The sequence below is a fragment of the Branchiostoma belcheri genome, unplaced genomic scaffold (genome assembly GCF_001625305.1).
Source record: "Branchiostoma belcheri isolate BF01 breed outbred unplaced genomic scaffold, Haploidv18h27 scaffold336, whole genome shotgun sequence".
Taxonomy (NCBI): domain Eukaryota; kingdom Metazoa; phylum Chordata; class Leptocardii; order Amphioxiformes; family Branchiostomatidae; genus Branchiostoma; species Branchiostoma belcheri.
Window position 1 is genome coordinate 76935 of NW_017803950.1, and position 21034 is coordinate 97968.

At 44.1% G+C, this 21034-nt stretch overlaps 3 protein-coding genes across 3 annotated transcripts in view; all 3 read right to left on the reverse strand.

The window, feature by feature from the left end:
- LOC109475376 overlaps positions 1–4847 on the reverse strand; it is an 8283-nt gene extending 3436 nt beyond the window's left edge. The window contains exons 1-5 of the mRNA XM_019775985.1: positions 4101–4847; positions 3543–3646; positions 2847–2947; positions 2163–2296; positions 3–480 (exon numbers count right to left, since the gene is read on the reverse strand). Of these exons, the coding sequence (XP_019631544.1) occupies positions 3–480; positions 2163–2296; positions 2847–2947; positions 3543–3646; positions 4101–4793 (1510 nt within the window). The 5' untranslated portion in view covers positions 4794–4847. The remainder of the gene's footprint in view (positions 1–2; positions 481–2162; positions 2297–2846; positions 2948–3542; positions 3647–4100) is intronic.
- A 645-nt stretch (positions 4848–5492) lies between these two features.
- Positions 5493–14074, reverse strand: LOC109475383 (progressive ankylosis protein homolog B-like). Its single transcript, XM_019775990.1, has 12 exons — positions 13006–14074; positions 12439–12643; positions 12102–12220; positions 11407–11490; positions 10611–10781; positions 10072–10203; positions 9802–9894; positions 8476–8553; positions 7736–7865; positions 6769–6892; positions 6527–6626; positions 5493–6250 (listed from the first exon to the last, which is right to left on the reverse strand). Exons 1-12 carry the CDS (start codon positions 13093–13095, stop codon positions 6131–6133), a joined length of 1446 nt encoding a protein of 481 aa, XP_019631549.1. The 5' UTR covers positions 13096–14074; the 3' UTR covers positions 5493–6130.
- A 654-nt stretch (positions 14075–14728) lies between these two features.
- LOC109475378 (progressive ankylosis protein homolog B-like) overlaps positions 14729–21034 on the reverse strand; it is a 13101-nt gene continuing 6795 nt past the window's right edge. Inside the window, exons 8-14 of the mRNA XM_019775986.1 lie at positions 19646–19819; positions 19172–19264; positions 18690–18761; positions 17992–18121; positions 16545–16668; positions 15524–15623; positions 14729–15180 (exon numbers count right to left, since the gene is read on the reverse strand). Of these exons, the coding sequence (XP_019631545.1) occupies positions 15064–15180; positions 15524–15623; positions 16545–16668; positions 17992–18121; positions 18690–18761; positions 19172–19264; positions 19646–19819 (810 nt within the window). The 3' untranslated portion in view covers positions 14729–15063. The remainder of the gene's footprint in view (positions 15181–15523; positions 15624–16544; positions 16669–17991; positions 18122–18689; positions 18762–19171; positions 19265–19645; positions 19820–21034) is intronic.

Here is a 21034-nt window from a genome sequence, read left to right on the forward strand (position 1 = left end):
ACAGTTCCCAATGTTGTTTAGTGATGAAGCAATGTCGGGGTGTGGCGTTGTTTTGCCATAGATAGCTTTCCTCATCTTCAGTGACTGTTCGTGATAACTGATAGCTTTCCTCTGATCGCCAAGCTCACTCCAACATGCCCCAATGTTGTTTAGTGGTGAAGCAATGTCGGGGTGTACTGTTGTTTCACCATAGACAGCTTTCCTCATCTTCAGTGACTGTTCAAAATAATTGATAGCTTTCCTCTTACCACCAAGTTCACTCCAACATTTACCAACGTTGTTTAATGATGATGTGATGTTCGGATGTGGCGTTGTTTCACCATAATTAGATTTCATGATCTTCAGTGACTGTTCGTAATAACTGAGAGCTTTCCTCTGATCACCAAGGTCACTCCAACATGTCCCAATGTTGTTTAGTGATGAAGCAATGTCGGGATGTGGCGATGTTTCACCATAGATAGCTTTCTTCATCTTCAGTGACTGTTTATGATAACTGATAGCTTTCCTCTCATCACCAAGATCACTCCAACATACGGCAATGCCTGCAAGTAATGCAGCAATGTTGTGATGCACTTTGGTGTCTTCATAATTAGAGTTTCCAATACTTAGTGCCCGTTCGTAAAAGCTGATCGCTGTCTCATAGTCACCATGCATGTGCAAGACATTGCCTAATTCAAAAGTACTTCAAACTGCTTTCCTCATCACGCCCTTCTCTTCCAGTGCTGCCCCCAAGTGACGTCTGGATGCATCTAACTGCAACAGCTGTCGTGTTATTTTGCCTTTTGTTAGAGATGAAGTGTCAAAGATGGCTGTGGGGAAGATTTTTCTCACTGAACTTTCCTTTGCAACTGTATACACAATGCACGTTTTTAGTGGTATGGCAGTATAGTAGTATATGAACAGCATTTTTGAGTCTGATATGTAGAAGACTGACTCAACAAAAGTATCATCTACATTAAGTTTGTCCAGTTGGACTTTCATCTCCGTGAGAGGAGACAGTCTGTCCTTCTGTCCTCCGTTGGCAATGTACGTTCTTAACCGTAGCTCTGCTGAGATGCTGATCAGTACAGTCAAGTGGTGGGCATCTTCGTCACTGATCCGCTGTGTCTTGTGTAGCTCATTCCCCACACACTGGGGATCGTGATACCGCAGCAAATACTCAACAGATCAACGGCCACGCTGGGAAAACGGTAGATTTCTTTCTTCACATCCAGAAGTTGTCCCTTTGGTTTCACATCTTTTATCTGTCGAATATTATCCTCCAATATTAGCATTGCTGACAGCCGTGACAGAACAGGGGAACGCTCTACGCTTTTGTTGACTCTTTCCACATAATCATCCACCAAAGACTCGTCTCCTGTTAAGTAGGTCACCCGTCTGAGGATGTCTGACAGGTGATAGCCTTCCGCAAGGGCGATGTGCAGATGCTGATATTTGGCCAACTTGGCAGGAGTCTGGATGAGACTAACGGGAGGTTTGCTTTTGGTTTCGTCTCTTCCAAACGGAGTCTTGGAAGCCCATGGCATGAAGCCGTCGAAGGCGAAGCCGCGAGGTGTGACGGAGTCGAAGAACCAGTCTTTCTCTGGGTCATCTGAGAGAAAGTCGTTGAGTGACGGGATGGCCATGGCTGGGAGGATGGTTTCCCCAAAGTTGATGACTTTTAGATGTCAGTAGTGTGTGAGATTTAGGAAGTACCTCTGTGTATCATCATCATCATCCTTCCCCTCCTCAATCAGAATGGCGAACTCCAGGTCGGAGTATGGCGTCACCAGTTCTGTGGCCTGTGACCCCAACCCGATGAAAGCATACTTACAGGGAGGAGGTCCGAGTTTGGCGATGCATTCATCTGTCAGTACTTGGATCAACTCTCGTCTTCCAACTGTGATGCTCTTGAACAAGTTCTTGATTGCTTCAGCTCGTTTGATCTCTATCTCTCTCACGACGGGATCGTCTTCATCATACTGATAAGGGTTGTGTTCCTGATGAACTGTATCGAGCTGAGATTTTGCACGGGCGCGCGAGTTGTCCAGTTCCTTTTTGTGATCTAACGCGCTGCTATACGGACAAGGTTCACAGTTTAGGTTACAGGTGTTTCTAAGAAACTGCCTTTCGGTTTCTTGCAGTTTCGCTACCAAGTTTTGTTTGTCTCCATGTGTTCTGGCCATGGAGGCGTTATACAGAGCTGCCGCCTGTGTGAATTTCCTACCTTCTCCTGTCCGCTTACCTCGCTCGACGTAGATGTCACCCAACCTGCACAGACAGTCGGCTTCTCTCGACTTTTTGGGTTTACTGCGATCTGTAAGTAGAAGTGATCAAATCGATTCAAACATGTGCAGTTCTACTTCCCCTGATATTATGATTACAATTTAGGATGACAAACACTGAGGCCCTATTATTATTATTAACCTTATTATTAAGAGATCTTGTAGTTAGATCCTGTAGATAGAGAAATAGCACACAAATGTAACAATTGCTTCTTCTATTCTTGTACCCAAGTTATTTAACTTATTATATAATAAGTGCATTTGGCCCGTGTAGGGCGTGAACATGCAATAAAGTTGTCATTGTCATTATAATAAGTGAAATACCTTATGATTTTGATAGTCAATACAAAACAAAATCTTCCATGATGAAGAGAAAGCATGCTCTTTGAATAGTCAGTAAAAACTTATAACTTTTAATTATTAGATGGTGCTACTGTTCGCAAGTGTATGCATGTGCCCAAATGTATATCATAACAAACCATGCACAAGCTTCAGGGCGGCTGCTAGCACATTTTTTAACTTCAAATTATTAATAACTATGAATGGTGTTTGCAAAAAGGTGTATCAATAATAGGAACAAACCGTGAACCAGCTTCAGGGCAGCTGCTAGGTTCTGCTCTGCTGCGTCCAGGTCTCCATTTCCCACGTCACGGTCTGCCGCCTGGATGTACCTGCGGTAGGAGCTGAACAAGGAAACAAGTTTTGATTTTGAAACAAACATACTTCACAAAGGCGACAACTGCTGTACAAAAAAAGTGTTGCACAAAGTTGATAGTATGCCAAGTATCTGTTGTTACTGTCACATGAATCTGTACAACCTGTACAGCATTTAGCCAACATTATCATGTAAGTTTTTTTATTATTCATCAAATCATACATAAAACAATAACAAGGACAGTGTAGCGCTGCACTCAAGTTTTAAAACTCATTTCAACAGCGCCACTGAACAAAATACAATCAACAAATAAATACACAAAGTTGACATAACAGTGTGCCGAAGTCCCACCACCCCAAGACATTTTATAATATCTAGTTAGCTAACCAGGTTATAAAAAAGTTATTGCACAAAAGTGACATGTAACTTGTGTAATACATTTCCGGACATATTCTCCAATGTTGCCTTAATCATCGTTAGCACCCCTTTTACAAAACCTGATTTTTTCCAGGTTTGATATTATGCCATATTTCTCTGCAAAATTGTCCCAGATTCAGAGTTATTTGGATTTGAAACAATCAACAACCCTTAATACATTTGACAAGGACAGAAGAGGCACTAACATGTCGTCCTCCTCTTGACTGGTGGTTCCGTCGCTAGAGGGCGCAGATGAGAAGTGGCCCTCCCGTCCTCTCACGCCTTTCTGTGGTTGCGTACGTGTTGCCCTCTGCAAGAACTGATAGGATTGTAAGTAACTGATTTTAACAGGTTATCGATTGTACAAGTGAACTTTGACCAATGGTCAAGGGTTAAGGACACAATGTGGTCTGTGAAAGGTCATTTATGTTGCGTTAATGTTGACCTCTACAGGCCAGATATGAGGTGATTAACAGGTGGCCAATTGTGTTATTTGATGCACTATTGAACTTTGAGCAATGGTCAAAGGTAAAACTAAAAGACATGAGGTGAGACCTGAGACCAAAACAAACATGAATATTCACCGCTTTCTGTCCTCTCAAAGATTACTGAAATCTTAACTTTGTCAGCTAAAGTAAGACATATAATTATAATAGGGTGCAGATATCATTGTGCTAAAGTTCCTACTATAATCAGTCTAGAGGAAACTCACCAAGACTCATTTTTTCCTTGATTCCTACAAAAATGTTGCTTAGTTCACTCACCTTGTTTCTTGTTATGGTGACGTCTTGCCTGATTTTTGCGGTGTGCAGTAAGCGGTGAACAATGACAACTGTTCCATGAACGTTGTGACACCGCGCCAGTGCCCTGTTGTACAGAGCAGTAGCTCTGGTCAAGTTTCTAGTGTCTCCAGTTTCCGTTCCTCTTTTCAGGTACACGTCACCCAGGCTCTTGATCGCTTCTGTTTCTAACATGCTGTTGTCTTTTACTATTGCCTCTACCATCACCTGTGCGTATCCAAATAGCAAAGAGTCTGTGTTACCTCCGGTAGCCCGTCTCTTGTCCAGATCTTGAAACTTTGCCGCTACCTTTGCAGGCGTAGTCGTCTCCTTGTCTTCAGTTGGCTGTACCTTACCCTTTGACGACACCACTTGTAAAAGCCTCTCCGTGTAGCGGTAGCGGTGTTCTATACCATCTGCCTGTTCTTCATGGTAACACCATACCATAGCAGCCAGATAAAGCGCCAAGGCCGTGTTGAACTTCCCCACGTCCTTCCCGAGTCTTCCCTTCTCCACGTTCACGTCACCCAGAGTTTTGAGCAGCTCCACTTCCGCCAGCATGTCCGTGTCGGCCATGGCGTCCACCTGGGCACGGAGGTAGCCTGTCTCCGCCCGGGCTAGTCCGTACCTCCTGCCCTTCTCGTCCGCCTCGCGGAGTTTCTCACACACCCGCAACATGGCGGACACTTGCTAGGAAAAGACAATGCCTCTAGAACACCCTTATCTTCCCTAGCTCTGGTGTTAGGTTTAAGCACCTGACTTGAACAAACACAGGCTTCACACTGCTTGTGTCAACATTACATCATCCAAGCTAAGGGTCCAGTACTCCACAAATAGTCATAAATAAATAGTCATAAGTCTGGTTATGTCCTGCCGAGACCAAGCATAGATGGACCCTGAGATAACTGGGGTGGGGTCGTGTGGCGCAACGGCAGCGTGCGCGACTCGGAACCAAGAGGTCCCGGGTTCGAGTCCTGACATGCCGCCGATCTTGTGCCCTTGACAAAGGCACTTTACACGACTTTCCCCACTAGACTCAAGTGAAAATGAGTATTGTCTGTCCAGTATATATTTGTTTATATGTGCAGGACACAAAACCAGCAACAGCTGCCTGTGTTTCACGTGTATTGCACTGTTGCGATTTCAATAAATCAAATAAAAATAAATAAAATAACTAATCAGTACACAGACTCACCAAATATGTTTACTGTGCACATAGGAGCCCAGACGCAGGTTGATTTTCAGAATATTTATAATTTTTCCTGACAGCACAGCAGTCCACAACTAACTGTGCATATTGCTTACAACTTATATGCAGTAAATTATTTTGCGCCAACTTTTGTGGCAAATTACACGTTAAGTAAACTAGTAGTCAGTAACATGTCACCTTTTGTATGGAAATTACAGGGATACTCAGTAATGCATCACCTTTCATTCATAAAAAACTTCATGTTTCCTATGAAAATTACACAATACTCAGTAAAGCATGAATGTTGGGAAACAACTTTAACGCTGAATGCCTGTTGAAATTTGGGCCAAATTTTAAAATATCTATTATTATATAATAGATAAAGATACTGTAAAGAATTAAGTCAATACACTTGTAAGTACACCGGTTTGTAATAATACAAAATGTCATTTTAAATATTTACAAAATGTCATTTTAAATATTTACTTGAAATCATTTTAAAAACGGCCAACAACATCTGCGAGTTAGAGTAGCCTTCAAGTTGTATACTAGTGAATGCATTTTCGCAATGGCTCATGCTAATGTACTGTAATTCCTGATTTTTTTTTCTGATATGTTCACTGTTTTCACTGTCACTTTTGTACGGTGAACTTATCATTACAGATAACAAATAATTCCTGGACTTTCTTTTTCCTGCACCTGTCGCCACCGTGAATATATAGTTCCATGAACATTTCTCAGACGGTGAACTTTTGCTATCATGAACATAAAGTGAATTACAAGTAACGTTATATACCGTGGTGTAGTGGACTGTATTCTCGCCCTGCTATAGTGTAGTTTCGTGTTCTGTCAGCATGGGCCGACCGGCTTCGTCGGTCTGGCTGCCAGGTGAAGTCGCGCCTCCCGTTTCTGTGCTGGTGTCATCAGGAGTTGGCATCTGATTCTGCTGAAGGGAAGAAAATGGTAACAGATTTCTGTGTTAAGTGTGCAAAAACTTTTTTAACAGAAAAGTTTAATCTGCGAAGCTTTCCGGAGAAAATATATTAAAAAAACCTAAGCTGGTGTGTTACGCCGAAGGGCTGTTATACCGGCTATACAGATACAGAAGCTGGTGTGTTACTCGGAAGGGTGGTTCTACCGGCTATGCAGATACAGAAGCTGGTGTGTTACGCGGAAGGGTGGTTATACCGGCTATACAAATACAGATACAAAACATAGTTACCAGTCTTCGCCTGATGATGAGAAAGCCGAGAGCAACCACAGCTACCTCAGCCAGAAACCCCGTCAGCAGGGCTGCTATCCCCATGTCTGCACCACGTATACTGGCAAACAATGGGACATATAGTCACTCACTCTCTCCCACTGCATGGGACAGCAGTCAGGTACAGAACATGGTGAGTTTCTTCTTTGTGTTAGAACAAGTTCAAACTGTATAACTATCCTTTAGTTCTGTTTGATACTTACTGCAGCTTGGGGAGGACCACCAGGGCCGTAACCAAGGCAACCGTGCGGACTATGGCGCTGGGCGTGAGGATCCACGTTCTCTTCTGCACCATCAGCCAGCTGGACAGGAACGCTCTAACCCCCACTGTAACACACATGTACACCATCAGCCACACATGTACACCATCAGCCACACATGTACACCATCAGCCGCACATGTACACCATTAGCTACACATGTACACCATCAGCCACACGTGTGCACCATCAGCCACACGTGTACACAATCAGCCACACAATGTACACCATCAGCCACACATGTACACCATTAGCTACACATGTACTCCATCAGCCATACGTGTGCACCATCAGCCACACATGTACACCATCAGCCACACATGTACACCATCAGCCAGCTGGACAGGAACGCTCTAACCCCCACTGTAACACACTTGTACACCATCAACCACACATGTACACCATCAGCCATATTGTTCACCATCAGCCACACATGTACACCATCAGCCAGCTGGACAGGAACGCTCTAACCCCCACTGTAACACACGTGTACACCATCAACCACACATGTACACCATCAGCCACACATGTTCACCATCAGCCAGCTGGACAGGAACGCTCTAACCCCCACTGTAACAAACATGTACACCATCAGCCACACATGTGCACCATCAGCCACACATGTACACCATCAGCCACACATGTGCACCATCAATGAGTGAAGAGACTCTTTTTACACCTGTAGCAGCGACACCTGTGCTGCAGTGCAAAGTGAACCAGGCAGAATTGCCCTGAAGAAGGTAACAGGCGGTCACCAAAACATTGGCTGTGAATAAAACACTTGGTTGTGGAAAAAAGTAGTCTCTTTACCCCAGTGCCTTACCAACCTGATTAAACCATTCACAGTATGACTATAGTATATTACTCACTCAAAATAAGGTTTCTAATTTAATTAATCGCTGAGGACGTACCTGGTACGGCGACGAATGCGAAGATCTGCAGCGGTTTTTGGCAGAGCCGGGCGATGTTTGCGCTGGTCTCGATCCAGCCGGTCATGATGGCAAAGGTGATGCCAGGAACGTAGAACACAACTAACGCGACCTGTAATTATAACAGTTGGGGAAGCGTTACAGTAACGACACCTGTAATTATAACATTAGGGAGGAGTTACACTAACGACCTCAGATATAATTATAACGTTAGGGAAGCGTCACATTAACGCCAGCTGTAATTATAACATTAGGGAAGAGTTACACTAACGCCACCTGTAATTATAACGTTAGGGAAGAGTTACAGTAACGACCTCAGATATAATTATAACGTTAGGGAAGCGTCACATTAACGCCAGCTGTAATTATAACGTTAGGGAAGCGTCACATTAACGCCAGCTGTAATTATAACGTTAGGGAAGAGTTACAGTAATGACATCTATAATTATAACGTAAGGGAAGCGTCACATTAATGCCACCTGTAATGATAATGTTACATTAGCATCACACAAACAACACCTGTAAAGTAACATTACGTTAGAGTCACACTAACAGTAACACCCCTGTGGTGGTCAGGAAGGAGAAATATCACACTACAAAAGAAACCCAGAGTCAAATAGAAACAGAGCAAGAATTCTATCTGTGCTATAGAGTACCCAACGTAAGGACCAGCAGGTTAAAAAGTACCCACCGTAAGGACCAGCAGGTTAAAAAGTACCCACCGTAAGAACCAGCAGGAGACAGGCGAGGGCAAACTTGCTGAGTGTGAGCCACGGGATGACACGGCGGCCCTGGCCTCTCTGTGGGGAGAAAACAGTGGGGATTTTTCACACCTCAGGGCTTAAAATACCCGGTGCATGACGTGCGCCTTAGTGCACCCACAATTGGAGCTGTGCACATAAATTTTTTTCCTGTGGGCGCACCAGTGCATAACACAGTGCATAACAGTGATAATACAGGTATAAAAGTGATAACACAGTGATAACAGTGATAACAATGATAACACAGTGATAACACAGTGATAACACAGTAACAACAATGATAACACAGTGATAACAGTGATAACACAGTGATAATACAGTGATAACACAGTGATAATACAGTGATAATACAGTGATAACACAGTGATAATACTCTGATAACGCAGTGATAACAGTGATAACACGGTGATAACTGATGACACAGTGATAATACAGTGATAACAGTGATAATACAGTGATAACACAGTGATAATACAGTGATAATAACAGTGATAACACAGTGATAATAACAGTGATAACACAGTGATAACACAGTGATAACAGTGATAACACAGTGATAACAGTGATAACAGTGATAACACGGTGATAACAGTGATAACACGGTGATAACACAGTGATAACACAGTGATAACACAGTGATAATAACAGTGATAACACAGTGATAATAACAGTGATAACACAGTGATAACACAGTGATAACAGTGATAACACAGTGATAACACAGTGATAACAGTGATAACACTGATAATACAGGTATAACACAGTGATAACGGTGATAACACGGTGATAATACAGTGATAACACAATGATAACAGTGATAACACAGTGATAACAGTGATAACACAGTGATAACACAGTAATAACAGTGATAACACAGTGATAACAGTGATAATACAGTGATAAGTGATAACACCATGATAACAGTGATAACACAGTGATAACAGTGATAACACAGTGATAACAGTGATAACAGTGATAACACGGTGATAACACAGTGATAACGGTGATAACACGGTGATAATACAGTGATAACACAATGATAACAGTGATAACACAGTGATAACAGTGATAACACAGTGATAACAGTGATAACAGTGATAACACGGTGATAACAGTGATAACACGGTGATAACACAGTGATAACACAGTGATAACACAGTGATAACACGGTGATAACAGTGATAACAGTGATAACACAGTGATAACACAGTGATAACACAGTGATAACACGGTGATAACAGTGATAACACATTGATAACAGTAGTTAACACAGTGATAAGGACTGACTTTTCTGAAGGCGGGAACCACGGACTTCATCTCGTTCAGGCAGGAGTACGGCATGTGGCCGATGGGATACACAACTGTCAGAACTGCAACCGCCTGGAAAGGGAGTCACTTAATGTATCAGTCCAGTCCAGAATGGTTGGCCAAATTTGATATATACATAAGACATGCTTATACTTCAGAAGTCATAATGGTGAAAAAGGACATAATTATTTGTTTGTTTGTTTGTTTGTCTGTTTGTCATTGCCACCCCATTCCCAACAAGGCTCTCACCTCCACCGCAGCACTCCCGCCGAGGTCCCGCGCCACCAGCAGGTTGATGATGGGTCTGCTGAGTTTGTTGCAGACCGTCACCAGGGCCAGCGGCCACCAGAACTTCAGCGCTCTCACAACCGTGAAACTCTCCTAAAAATAACAGTTACAACTGTATTTTTCTGTTAAACATTTACAACTGCAAAGTTTTTCTCAGAGGCCACCAGAACTTCAGCACTCTCACAACCGTGAAACTCTCCTAAAAATAACAGTTACAACTGTATTTTTCTGTTAAACATTTACAACTTACAACAAGTTTTTCTCCAAAACAACGTTTGCAACCATAAAGCTGTCTTGCAAAACCAAATTTACAATGTTACTGTGAGGTTTTTGGCAAAACAACATTATTTTACAACCGTGAAGTTTTTCCGCAAAACCAAATTCACATTGTTTTTGTCTCAGCTCTCTCTGGAGACTAGGGCTACCTCATTAAACTTCTCATCCTAGTTGCTTTCATACACTTTAAGACTGCATCATGAGTCTTACAAGGATCTGCCTACCTTCTCAGCCAATGGCTGGGCCTGTTTTATCTTCGGCCGGACTTTGTAGAGGAAGCCGGCTAGGATGATGGAGAGTCGCACCAACAGGGCGGCGTACTGCGCCAGGATGGGGATCAGGATCGGGTCCCAGGACTGCAGGGCCGACTCCATCAGGGACAGGGACAGGACAACCTGGTACACACAAACAAACAAACATCAGGGACAGGACAACCTGGTACAAACAAACAAACATCAGGGTCAGGACAACCTGGTACACACAAACAAACAAACAAACATCAGGGACACGACAACCTGGTACACACAAACAAACAAACATCAGGGACAGGACAACCTGGTACACACAAACAAACAAACAAACATCAGGGACAGGACAACCTGGTACACACAAACAAACAAACAAACATCAGGGACAGGACAACCTGGTACAAACAAACAAACAAACATCAGGGTCAGGACAACCTGGTACAAACAAACAAACATCAGGGTCAGGGACAGGACAACCTGGTACACACAAACAAACATCAACTATAATCAGCTATAATCATGCACAAACGGCCACATGTCTGACTACCATCAGGCCCAGGGACAACCTGAGAGAACAAGTGCATCATAAGTTACTACATGTGTACCTCAGGCTGTCTACAGACGGCAATCTTAGGGAGCAAATTCTGTATATTATGTAGGACTGTGTCTAGAAACGAAAGTCTGAGGGAACGAGTACATCATGACATTGTATTTGCAACTGTATATCATGATTTAGCTCTAAATTTAAAACTAAGGTCTAAAATATACCTACCTGAGCGCAGCAATCTGAGATGAAGGAAACGGCCACTATCAGGGAGTGGTGGTACTGCAGCAGCATCCCAACAAACACGAAGGACTGCACAGAACAAGAGGTACACGCGTTCATTCTCATGTCATCAGAAACAATTATGAAAGCAAGAATTATATTGTCAAAGCTGAGTTTTAATGAGACTTGATGCAGTAGTGCGGCATGATGTGTAATCAAGAGCTTTTCTTTCTACTACGCAAATTAACTCATCTACTGTTATCAATATCATTTTGTAAAATATAGGATAGATACCCCCTGTAGTGTTGTTGTTTAAAAGTTGTTGCCAGACATTAAACCATGTCCGATTGTGAAGAAAAAAACTTCATCCCTCTACGTCAATGAAGATTAGACATCCAGGTGATACGATACGCCAAAAGCAGTTACTCAAGCAACTGGATATGATTTTGGAAACGGTCAGACGTTTCAGCTAGTATCCACTAACTTTCGTCAGTAACTGAGAGACCAGAGGGGAAATGCAGGTTTATAAGCACAAACTATTGATTGATATGCAAATAAAGTGAAGACAATTTTTTGGAAGTCAAAAAAGGAACAAAAGTCAGACAAGTCAAGACAAGATAATGCAAATTAGTCAGAAAGCTCCTGTTATCCTGTCATCCCTCTAATCTGAACGGATGTGAAAAAGCGCCCCCTAGCCTTACCAGTCCGTCCAGCAGTGGGAAGCCCCCGAGGAACAGCATGGCCCTCCTGCTGCCTGCTCCAACCACACTGTCCACCTGGTGGGCTTTCTCTATCAGCAGGAGTCCTAGGGGGGTTAGACCTGCAGGGGGGTACAGAACAGGGGGGTTAGGCCTGCAGGGGGGTACAGAACAGGGGGGATAGGCCTGCAGGGGGTACAGAACAGGGGGGTTAGGGCTACAGGGGGTACACAACAGGGGGTTAGGCCTGCAGGGGGTACACAAAGGTGACCATGAGAACTTACCGATGAGTAAGTGGCCATGAGAACTTACCGATGAGTAAGTGGCCATGAGAACTTACCGATGAGTATGTGAATGACGGCCACCACCAGCCCCATGACCACCGTGAGTGCGACCGCCCGCTGACCGTCCGCGGCTTGGTGGACCAGGATCAGCCCGATGTGCCGCGTCTGCTGCAGCCCGCCGCCCATGAACTTGGTGAGGGAGAACGCCAGCCCGTAGCTCGCTGTCACGTTCTCGGAGAAGGCGATGCTGCGACTGAGCGCCTGTGGTAATGTAAGAGGTGCCAGGGTTACGAAAGGCAGGGTTTACTTATCGTGAGGGGATAACACACACACACGCGCGCGCGCGCACACACACACACACACACACACATGCGCGCGCACACACACACACACACGCACACACACACACACAGACTCGCTCACACATACACACACACACACACAGTCACACACACACATGCGCGCACACACACACACACACACACACCTTACACACACACACACACGCACACACACACACACACACGCACACACACACACACACACACACACACACACACAGTCACACACACACATGCGCGCGCACACACACACACACACACACACTCACACACACAGATTACCTGGTCCGCTATATCCGGTGCTATAGTAATAAACGCCAGCGGAACCATGAACCTGACCAGGCGCCAGTAGTCCCCCATGGAGTCCCCCATGTAGATCTGTCAGTCTAGTCCGCCGTGCTCTGGGAACGAGACGGGGTCACGCAGAGGACAACTCTCGGAGACTGACGGGACGGAGTCCTTCACGGTAGAGTAGAGAACTTGAGGCTTCGGTCGGGTCGGACGTCTGCCCTGTAGTGTTGTTAATAATAACGAGCCAAGACTGACTCTGATCTGCCGTTTTGCAGTCCCATATATCAGACTATTTCACCGGCCGGTGTATTGCGGCTGATTGCATGATGACCTCATGACGCAATATTCGCCTGATTTTGCGCGCCCCTGACAGTCACAAGTTCCCCCGGTTCACGGTGACGTACTGCTGAGGGCACTGTGGAGTTTCAGACTTTGAGTTCAATGTCCTGAAACGTAGCACAGTTTGCTTTTGCCGCGCAGTCTCAACGTCAAAACAAGCCGCTCCCGGCAGGACAGATCACACGGGAGTTTGGGCGTTTATGTTATGCTCAAAAGACTTCAGAAATAAACAAAACATTCGCCTTACAAACTTGCAAGTTGCCGGTTAAACCGCGTCCGGGTGTAGGTCGATTGTATGATGGAAATCTGCTCTTACTTTAGACCTTTCCCTTCATGTTGGTAATCATTAACCACGATGTCGTCAGCTGTTTGGGGTCAAAAGGTCAGCGTCCTGTAGCACAGTGACCAACTACCCTTGTGTTAAGACTACAGAATCGGCCTAACGTGTGAACTCTTATAAAAGAATTACGCTGTAGTCAACAAGGAAGACACGGGTTTGGCCACGAGATTTGTAACGGGTACCTGAAATATTAATCCGTGATAGAATTGTTTTAAATATTGAGGAAAATGATTTGTTTTATGCTTTTATATTGTGAATTGTATAACAGTGCTGACGAAATGAATGTTACTGTTGAATATTTGTATCAAAGGAACCTGCAATTCAGCCAATAGACTGTAAGCGATTCTTATTTTGAATAAATCATTCATTCATTCATTCATTCATTCATAAACCTAATGATTCATTCATTCACCCATTCATGACTTTACTTTCCAGTGAAGGTTCAACACTGGTAATTTAGCCATCAAAGGCCAGTGTACGGTTACAAAAACCACCAGCAAGTGTGCGGAAAGATGGTATTACTGATTTGAGACATTATGGATACTGTAGATGAGAAGGTTATGTTTAGGGGAGCGTGTGCAGGCTTCGATATTAACTTTTACTCCTATTGTCCCTGAGCACTGTCCCAAAATTAAATTTTAATTGTCCCGAAGTGAGGATGAACTGTCCCAACCTGTTTTTTGGGAAGTATTGTGTGACTTAAAGTCAACTTTAGTTTGTTCACTCCCAGGCACACTTTAATTGCAGAGAAGACACTCACTGACAGGTTATTCGGGTGGACTTTTGCCTGATAAACAGAAGAAGGGCTGACATTCTGGTATTGTTCTATTGTCCAAAAATGTCCCAAAGTGTCTTTAAAGTAAAAAAAAACTGTTGTCCCAGCTTATATTAGTAGTCAGTGGCCATTGGGCCACCTTTGATTTTGAGCCCTGCTGTGTCTCAGTTTCATTTAAACGTTAAAATTATTTGTACTTAGTTACTATGAGATCTCCGAACTCTAGAATTGTGGATGAAATACAGACAAGAAGCCTGATATCAAAGGTCATCCATCTTTTAGTACAAGCGAGATTTTGTGCAAAAGTTACAATAACAACGTTACATTGCATTTGGGATTCAAACTTTAAGTTCTAAAACCCTGACTTGAACATCAAACATGTTCCATCCCACAGGCCTTGTTACCTTAATGCACAATTTATATTTACTATGATCCATTTACATTATTTTATGTATATATAATATACAGTTTTTTGTACCTAGTGATAATGATTGCACCAGTCTTTTTCACTTTTTTCTTTGCTCCCTGAGCAAAAATACATTGGATTACATGTACATCGATGTAGCACGTTCTAAGCAGATGTATGTGACTTGTGTCATACAGATGTTTCCCTTTCTACAGGACTGAGCAGCTCTTCTCTAATCTCCTCCACACTTGGTGACCCTGATGACCTCTCAACCTCCTCACTCTCCTTCAGCTCCTCCTTTGCTCTCTGCAGGACAAAAAAAAACGTGGGTATGGGCATGCAGCAACTAGAAAAGCAAATGCATAATGGAGATAAAGCTCAACAAACTACCGCTCTGTCTATTCTTTAATACTCAACACATATAACATACAGTCATGTACTGTATATGGTGACTAGCCCCTCCAGCTCTGTATATAATGTGACCCAACACCACAGGGTGTCTGCTACAGCACCAGTTACCATAATGACAGTCATCTGGTCCAGGTCATTGACCTTATTTGTTTAGAGAAGAAGAAGAAAGAGAGCAAAAACAATTTATATGTTTTCCGTATGTAAGGAAAAAAGATGTCTTATTAAGAACCGAACGTACGATATTTCTCCTGATGAAGAAGAATCCGATGATGACGACCACCGTTTCGGCCCAAAACCCAGTCAGCAGGGCCGCCACCCCCATCCTCCCTCCGCGCACACTGGACAGGACAACATGAGGACATGTTTTTTTTGTTTAAAGTTAAAACTTTTGATCCAACATAAAAGTTCTCTCACCTAGAGCTTTCGACCAGTCACTGTGGTCTTCCTCAGTAGACTGACCCAGTGAGGCTTGTCACGTGGCTTCTTTGAAGTGTGACGTCAACACTGGGTCAACGGTATCTGGTACATGATGACATGTTTGTATATCTGTGTGTCTGTAGCCACGCCCATCCTGCCTCCGCGGACACCGTGGACAACATGACAGGGTCAAGTTTGCTTGTATGTTTGTGTGGGGGCCCGCAAGCCCTTTTCCGTAGAGCGTAATCGGCCATTTTAATTCTACATAGAGCGTAGACGGGCCGCTCTAAAATTTTGCGTAGAGCGTATTTGCCATTTTAATCCTACGTAATGCGTTGTAGCCACTTGGAATTTATCGTAAAGCGTAATCGAGAGGTTTCCGAATTCAGCGTAGAGCGCTGTCGGGACCCCCCCTTGCAGGCCCTCTTGTGTGTCTGTAGCCATGCCCATCCTGCCTCCACATACACTGGACAGGACAAAGGGCAACAAGTTTGTTCGTATGTTTGTTTGTGTGTTCAAATAGCCTCATTAACCCCTACTCTCATAAATAAGAGTGGTAGGTAATCTTTTTAGACTTTACCACTAATGCTTTACATCCCATAACTGTAACAACCTTTCCATGAAGCATGTCAGTAGTCAGATTTCAGAACTTAAGTGTCAAGAGCTGTGTCTCAGGGGCAAATCTACATTCTTGGATATGCAGACACTATCCAGAATGGTGCCTAGTTCTAACCCTAACCCATTCAGGGACAGTTCTGGAAATGATAGGCAAAAACACAAAAGTATTATTATGCTCTCACTCTGGTACCAGCTGCTTTAATATAAACTCTAACTCTGCTTACCCAGCTTTGGGGAGAACTATGAGTGACACAATCAGCGCGATCAGCCTAAGCACACAGCTGAGGGACAGGATCCACGTCCGCTTGTACACCATCAGCCAGCTCGTCAGGTGTGCGCGGATGGTCACTGTAAAACACACATGTACACCATCAGCTAACCTGTCACACTGTAAAACACATGTACACCATCAGCCAACCTGTCACACTGTAAACACATGTACACCATCAGCCAACCTACACACATGTACACCATCAGCCAACCTGTCACACTGTAAAACACACATGTACACCATCAGCCCTGTACACACATGTACACCATCAGCCAGCTGGTCAGGTGTGTGCGAATGGTCACTGTAAAACACATGTACACCATCAGCCAGCTGGTCAGGTGTGCACGGATGGTCACTGTAAAACACACATGTACACCATCAGCCAGCTGGTCAGATGTGCGCGGATGGTCACTGTAAAACACACATGTACACCATCAGCCCTGTATGTATGTACACCATCAGCCAGCCTGTCACACTGTAAAACACACATGTACACCATCAGCCAACCTGTCACACTGTAAAACACACATGTACACCATCAGCCAACCTGTCACACTGTAAAACACAAATGTACACCATCAGCCCTGTACACACATGTACACCATCAGCCAGCCTGTCACACTGTAAAACACACATGTACACCATCAGCCCTGTACACACATGTACACCATTAGCCAGCTTGTCAGGTGTGCGCGGATGGTCACTGAAAAACACACATGTACACCATCAGCTAACCTGTCACACTGTAAAACACAAATGTACACCATCAGCCCTGTACACACATGTACACCATCAGCCAGCTGGTCAGGTGTGCGCGGATGGTCACTGTAAAACACACATGTACACCATCAGCCCTGTACACACATGTACACCATTAGCCAGCTTGTCAGGTGTGCGCGGATGGTCACTGAAAAACACACATGTACACCATCAGCTAACCTGTCACACTGTAAAACACAAATGTACACCATCAGCCCTGTACACACATGTACACCATCAGCCAGCTGGTCAGGTGTGCGCGGATGGTCACTGTAAAGTACACAATCATGTTGAGTCAGAACAAGCTTCACTCGTCAACAATGTTAGCCTTCAGCCAGAGGACATTTCAAGTGGGGTCGTGTGGCGTAGCGGCAGAGTGCTCAATTCGGAACCAAGAGGTCCCGGGTTCGAGTCCTGACATGCCACCGATCTTGTGCCTTGGGAAAGGCACTTTACACGACTTTCCTCACTTTGCTCAGGTGAAAATGAGTATTGTATTGTCCCCTTCATTGGTGGTGGCATTGATATATTAAAGTTGAAAAAACTTGAGTGTGCCATCACCACATCTTGTGATTAAATGTTGGAATATAAAAAAAAATGTTAGCCACCAGCACAGAGGAGATTTCCTGTAAAGCGCAAACCTGGGATCCCGAAGAAGGCGAATATCCTGAGCGGTTCGCGGCACATTCGGGCGATCTCGGGTCCGGCCTCGATCCACACAGTCATCAGCCAGAAACTCACGCCCGGCACGAAGAACAGCAACAGCGACACCTGGCAGACACAAAGGGAACAACAGTCATCTCCAAGCAGATGTTAGGGTGGCAAAATCGTAATCAACCAGCAGGCAGTGGCCCTTAGCGACTGTTCTAACATCTGTTTAGAGATTAGAAAACATATCAACAACTAGAAAAGTAACATTTGCAAAGCAAATGCATAATGTTTGCCTTCGGATATGGTCTGCTCTGTTAATTCTTACTCATTCACATTCACATATACATGTATATGATGACAGGAGTCTAAATGCCTACTATGAAATTGCCACATTGCGTAACCCGACACCAGTTACTATGGTGACAGACGTAAACAAAAGGGGCCATTGGCCAGGTCAGAGGTTAGTATTTGGAACAGAAGAAGAAATGGAGCAAAAACAATATGTTTTCCTTCGGTAAACATAATAATCAAATAATTATGTGACGCTAATGTTACCTGAATTACGACTACTAGGGTCTTGTACAGAAGTAATTTATTATCTTAACTAACTTTTTTTTTGCTTTCTCCAATTTCTTTCACCTTTTACAAAAAAAAAAGTTGGGTCTTAAAAACAAACAGCCTTACTCACCACCAGGACTAGCAGGAAACAAAAGACGGCAAACTTCCTTAACGTTGACCAAGGCACGATGTGACCTCCTTTCTGAAAAATCAGCAGTATATATTCAATCATTATATTATAATAAACTTCAGAATGGAACAAGACGTCAGGAATGAAAATGAAGTGACACATTAGTAAGTGCTGATTGATAACTTAGCAGAGTAAAAATGGACTCAGTCACATGCCCAGATTTATGATGAATTGAGCAGATTTTTGGCACAGTCGTCTGTGTGTGGTAACGCTGCCTGAGCTATACTCACAAACAGCTGTTATTAGGGCCTGTTTCAGTTCAGTCATAGACTCGCTTCAGATTCTACCACGTGACAAGCCTCACTGGGTCAGTCTACTGAGGAAGACCAGAGTCACTGGTCGAAAGTTCTGGGTGAGAGAACTTCTTTGTGTTGGATCTAAAATTTAAACTTTAAACAACATTGTGAAGTCATCACACTGACCTTTCTAAAGGCGGGTCCCACCAGTCTGAGATCGTTCAGCCAGGAGTACGGCAGGTGCCCAACAGGGTACGTCAACGTTAGCACAGCCACTGCCTGGTGGAGGAAACAAGCATGGCTACAGTTATACACAGGGTACGTCAACGTTAGCACAGCCACTGCCTGGTGGAGGAAACAAGCATGGAACCAGATGTATACAAGCATGAAACAGGGAAGGTTTTGAGTTATAACAACGTTAGTCACATGGGAAAGGGGGCCTGCAAAACCTTTTCCGTAGAGCGTAATCGTCCGTTTTAATTCTACGTAGAGCGTAGATGGACCGCTCTAAAATTTTTGCGTAGAGCGTATTCGGCGTTTTAATTCTACGTAATGCGTCATAAAGCGTAATCGAGAGGTTTCTGAATTCAGCGTAGAGCGTTGACCCCCCCTTGCAGGCCCTCAATAATCAAAGCCAGGATATGTATGTATGTGACTCACGTCCACGGCGGCTTGTCCCCCCAGATCACGTGACATCAGCAGGTTGCACACCGGCCGGCTGATCTTCTGCGTCGCGGCCACCATCGCCAGCGGCCACCAGAACTTCAGCGCTCGCAGCACAGTAAAACTCTCCTTCGCTTCCTGGGGCTGCAGCTGGGCCATCCTGGGGAGGACCTGAGAGAGAGGAAGTGAGAGAGTGAGAGAGAGAGAGAGAGAGAGTGTGTGTGTGTGAGAGAGAGAGTGAGAGAGAGAGCCTCAGAGAGAGTGTGTGTGAGAGAGAGAGAGAGTGAGAGAGAGAGCCTCAGAGAGAGAGAGTGTGTGTGAGAGAGAGAGAGAGCCTCAGAGAGAGAGAGTGTGTGAGAGAGAGAGAGTGAGAGAGAGAGCCTCAGAGAGAGAGAGAGCCTCAGAGAGAGAGAGAGAGCCTCAGAGAGAGTGTGTGAGAGAGAGCCTCAGAGAGAGTGTGAGAGAGTGTGTGTGAGAGAGAGAGAGAGTGAGAGAGCCTCAGAGAGAGTGTGAGAGAGTGTGTGTGAGAGAGAGAGTGAGAGAGAGAGAGAGTGTGTGTGAGAGAGAGGATCAGAGAGTGTGAGAGAGAGAGTGTGTGTGAGAGAGAGAGAGAGAGTGAGAGAGAGAGAGAGAGAGAGAGCCTCAGAGAGACAGAGTTACACCAGAACTGAGCGCTCGCAGCACTGTGACAGTAAAGCTCTCCTTCGCTTCCTGGGGCTGTAGCTGTTTCATCCGTGGGAGCACCTTTGATAGAATTATTGTGTTATTTATTAAATTTGTTCATAATCATACATGTTTGAAAAAGAGAGAAGAGATCCAGTAGATATAGAACTGATGTATTCATAGCACAGCAATATAACAATTGTTCCTTGTATTCTTGTACCTTAATAGCTAACTTAGTGCATTTGGCCCATGTTGGCCGTGAATATGCAATAAAGTTCAGAGTCATAGTCATTATGAGAAGTAAAGGCAAAGAGAAGCTATCGATGATGTTTGAATTTTACAATGTATCTAAGAGGACTCCAGGAAGAGTTGACTGTGATAATAATTATGTATTTGTCACTAACTTTGAAGGTTCTTTAAATAAACAAGAATTCCGAGATTTCATACCTCCATGAAATATGGGCTTGATATGTAAATGTGCCTGCAGTTACAGAACAAGCTGCTAGGGGGACCAAACTCACACCACTTATTCCTGACAGGAAAAGCAATCTGTCATGAAAACATCAAGACCATAGCATGTTCAGGACAAAAGATACAAAAACCGGAAGTTCTGCTGCAGTACCAAGGTCATCCACCAGGAGGCCCATATTTGACCTTGACGTTTGTCTTCCTAAGACTTACCAACATACCAAATATCACCATAATCCATAAAGGCGTTCTGAA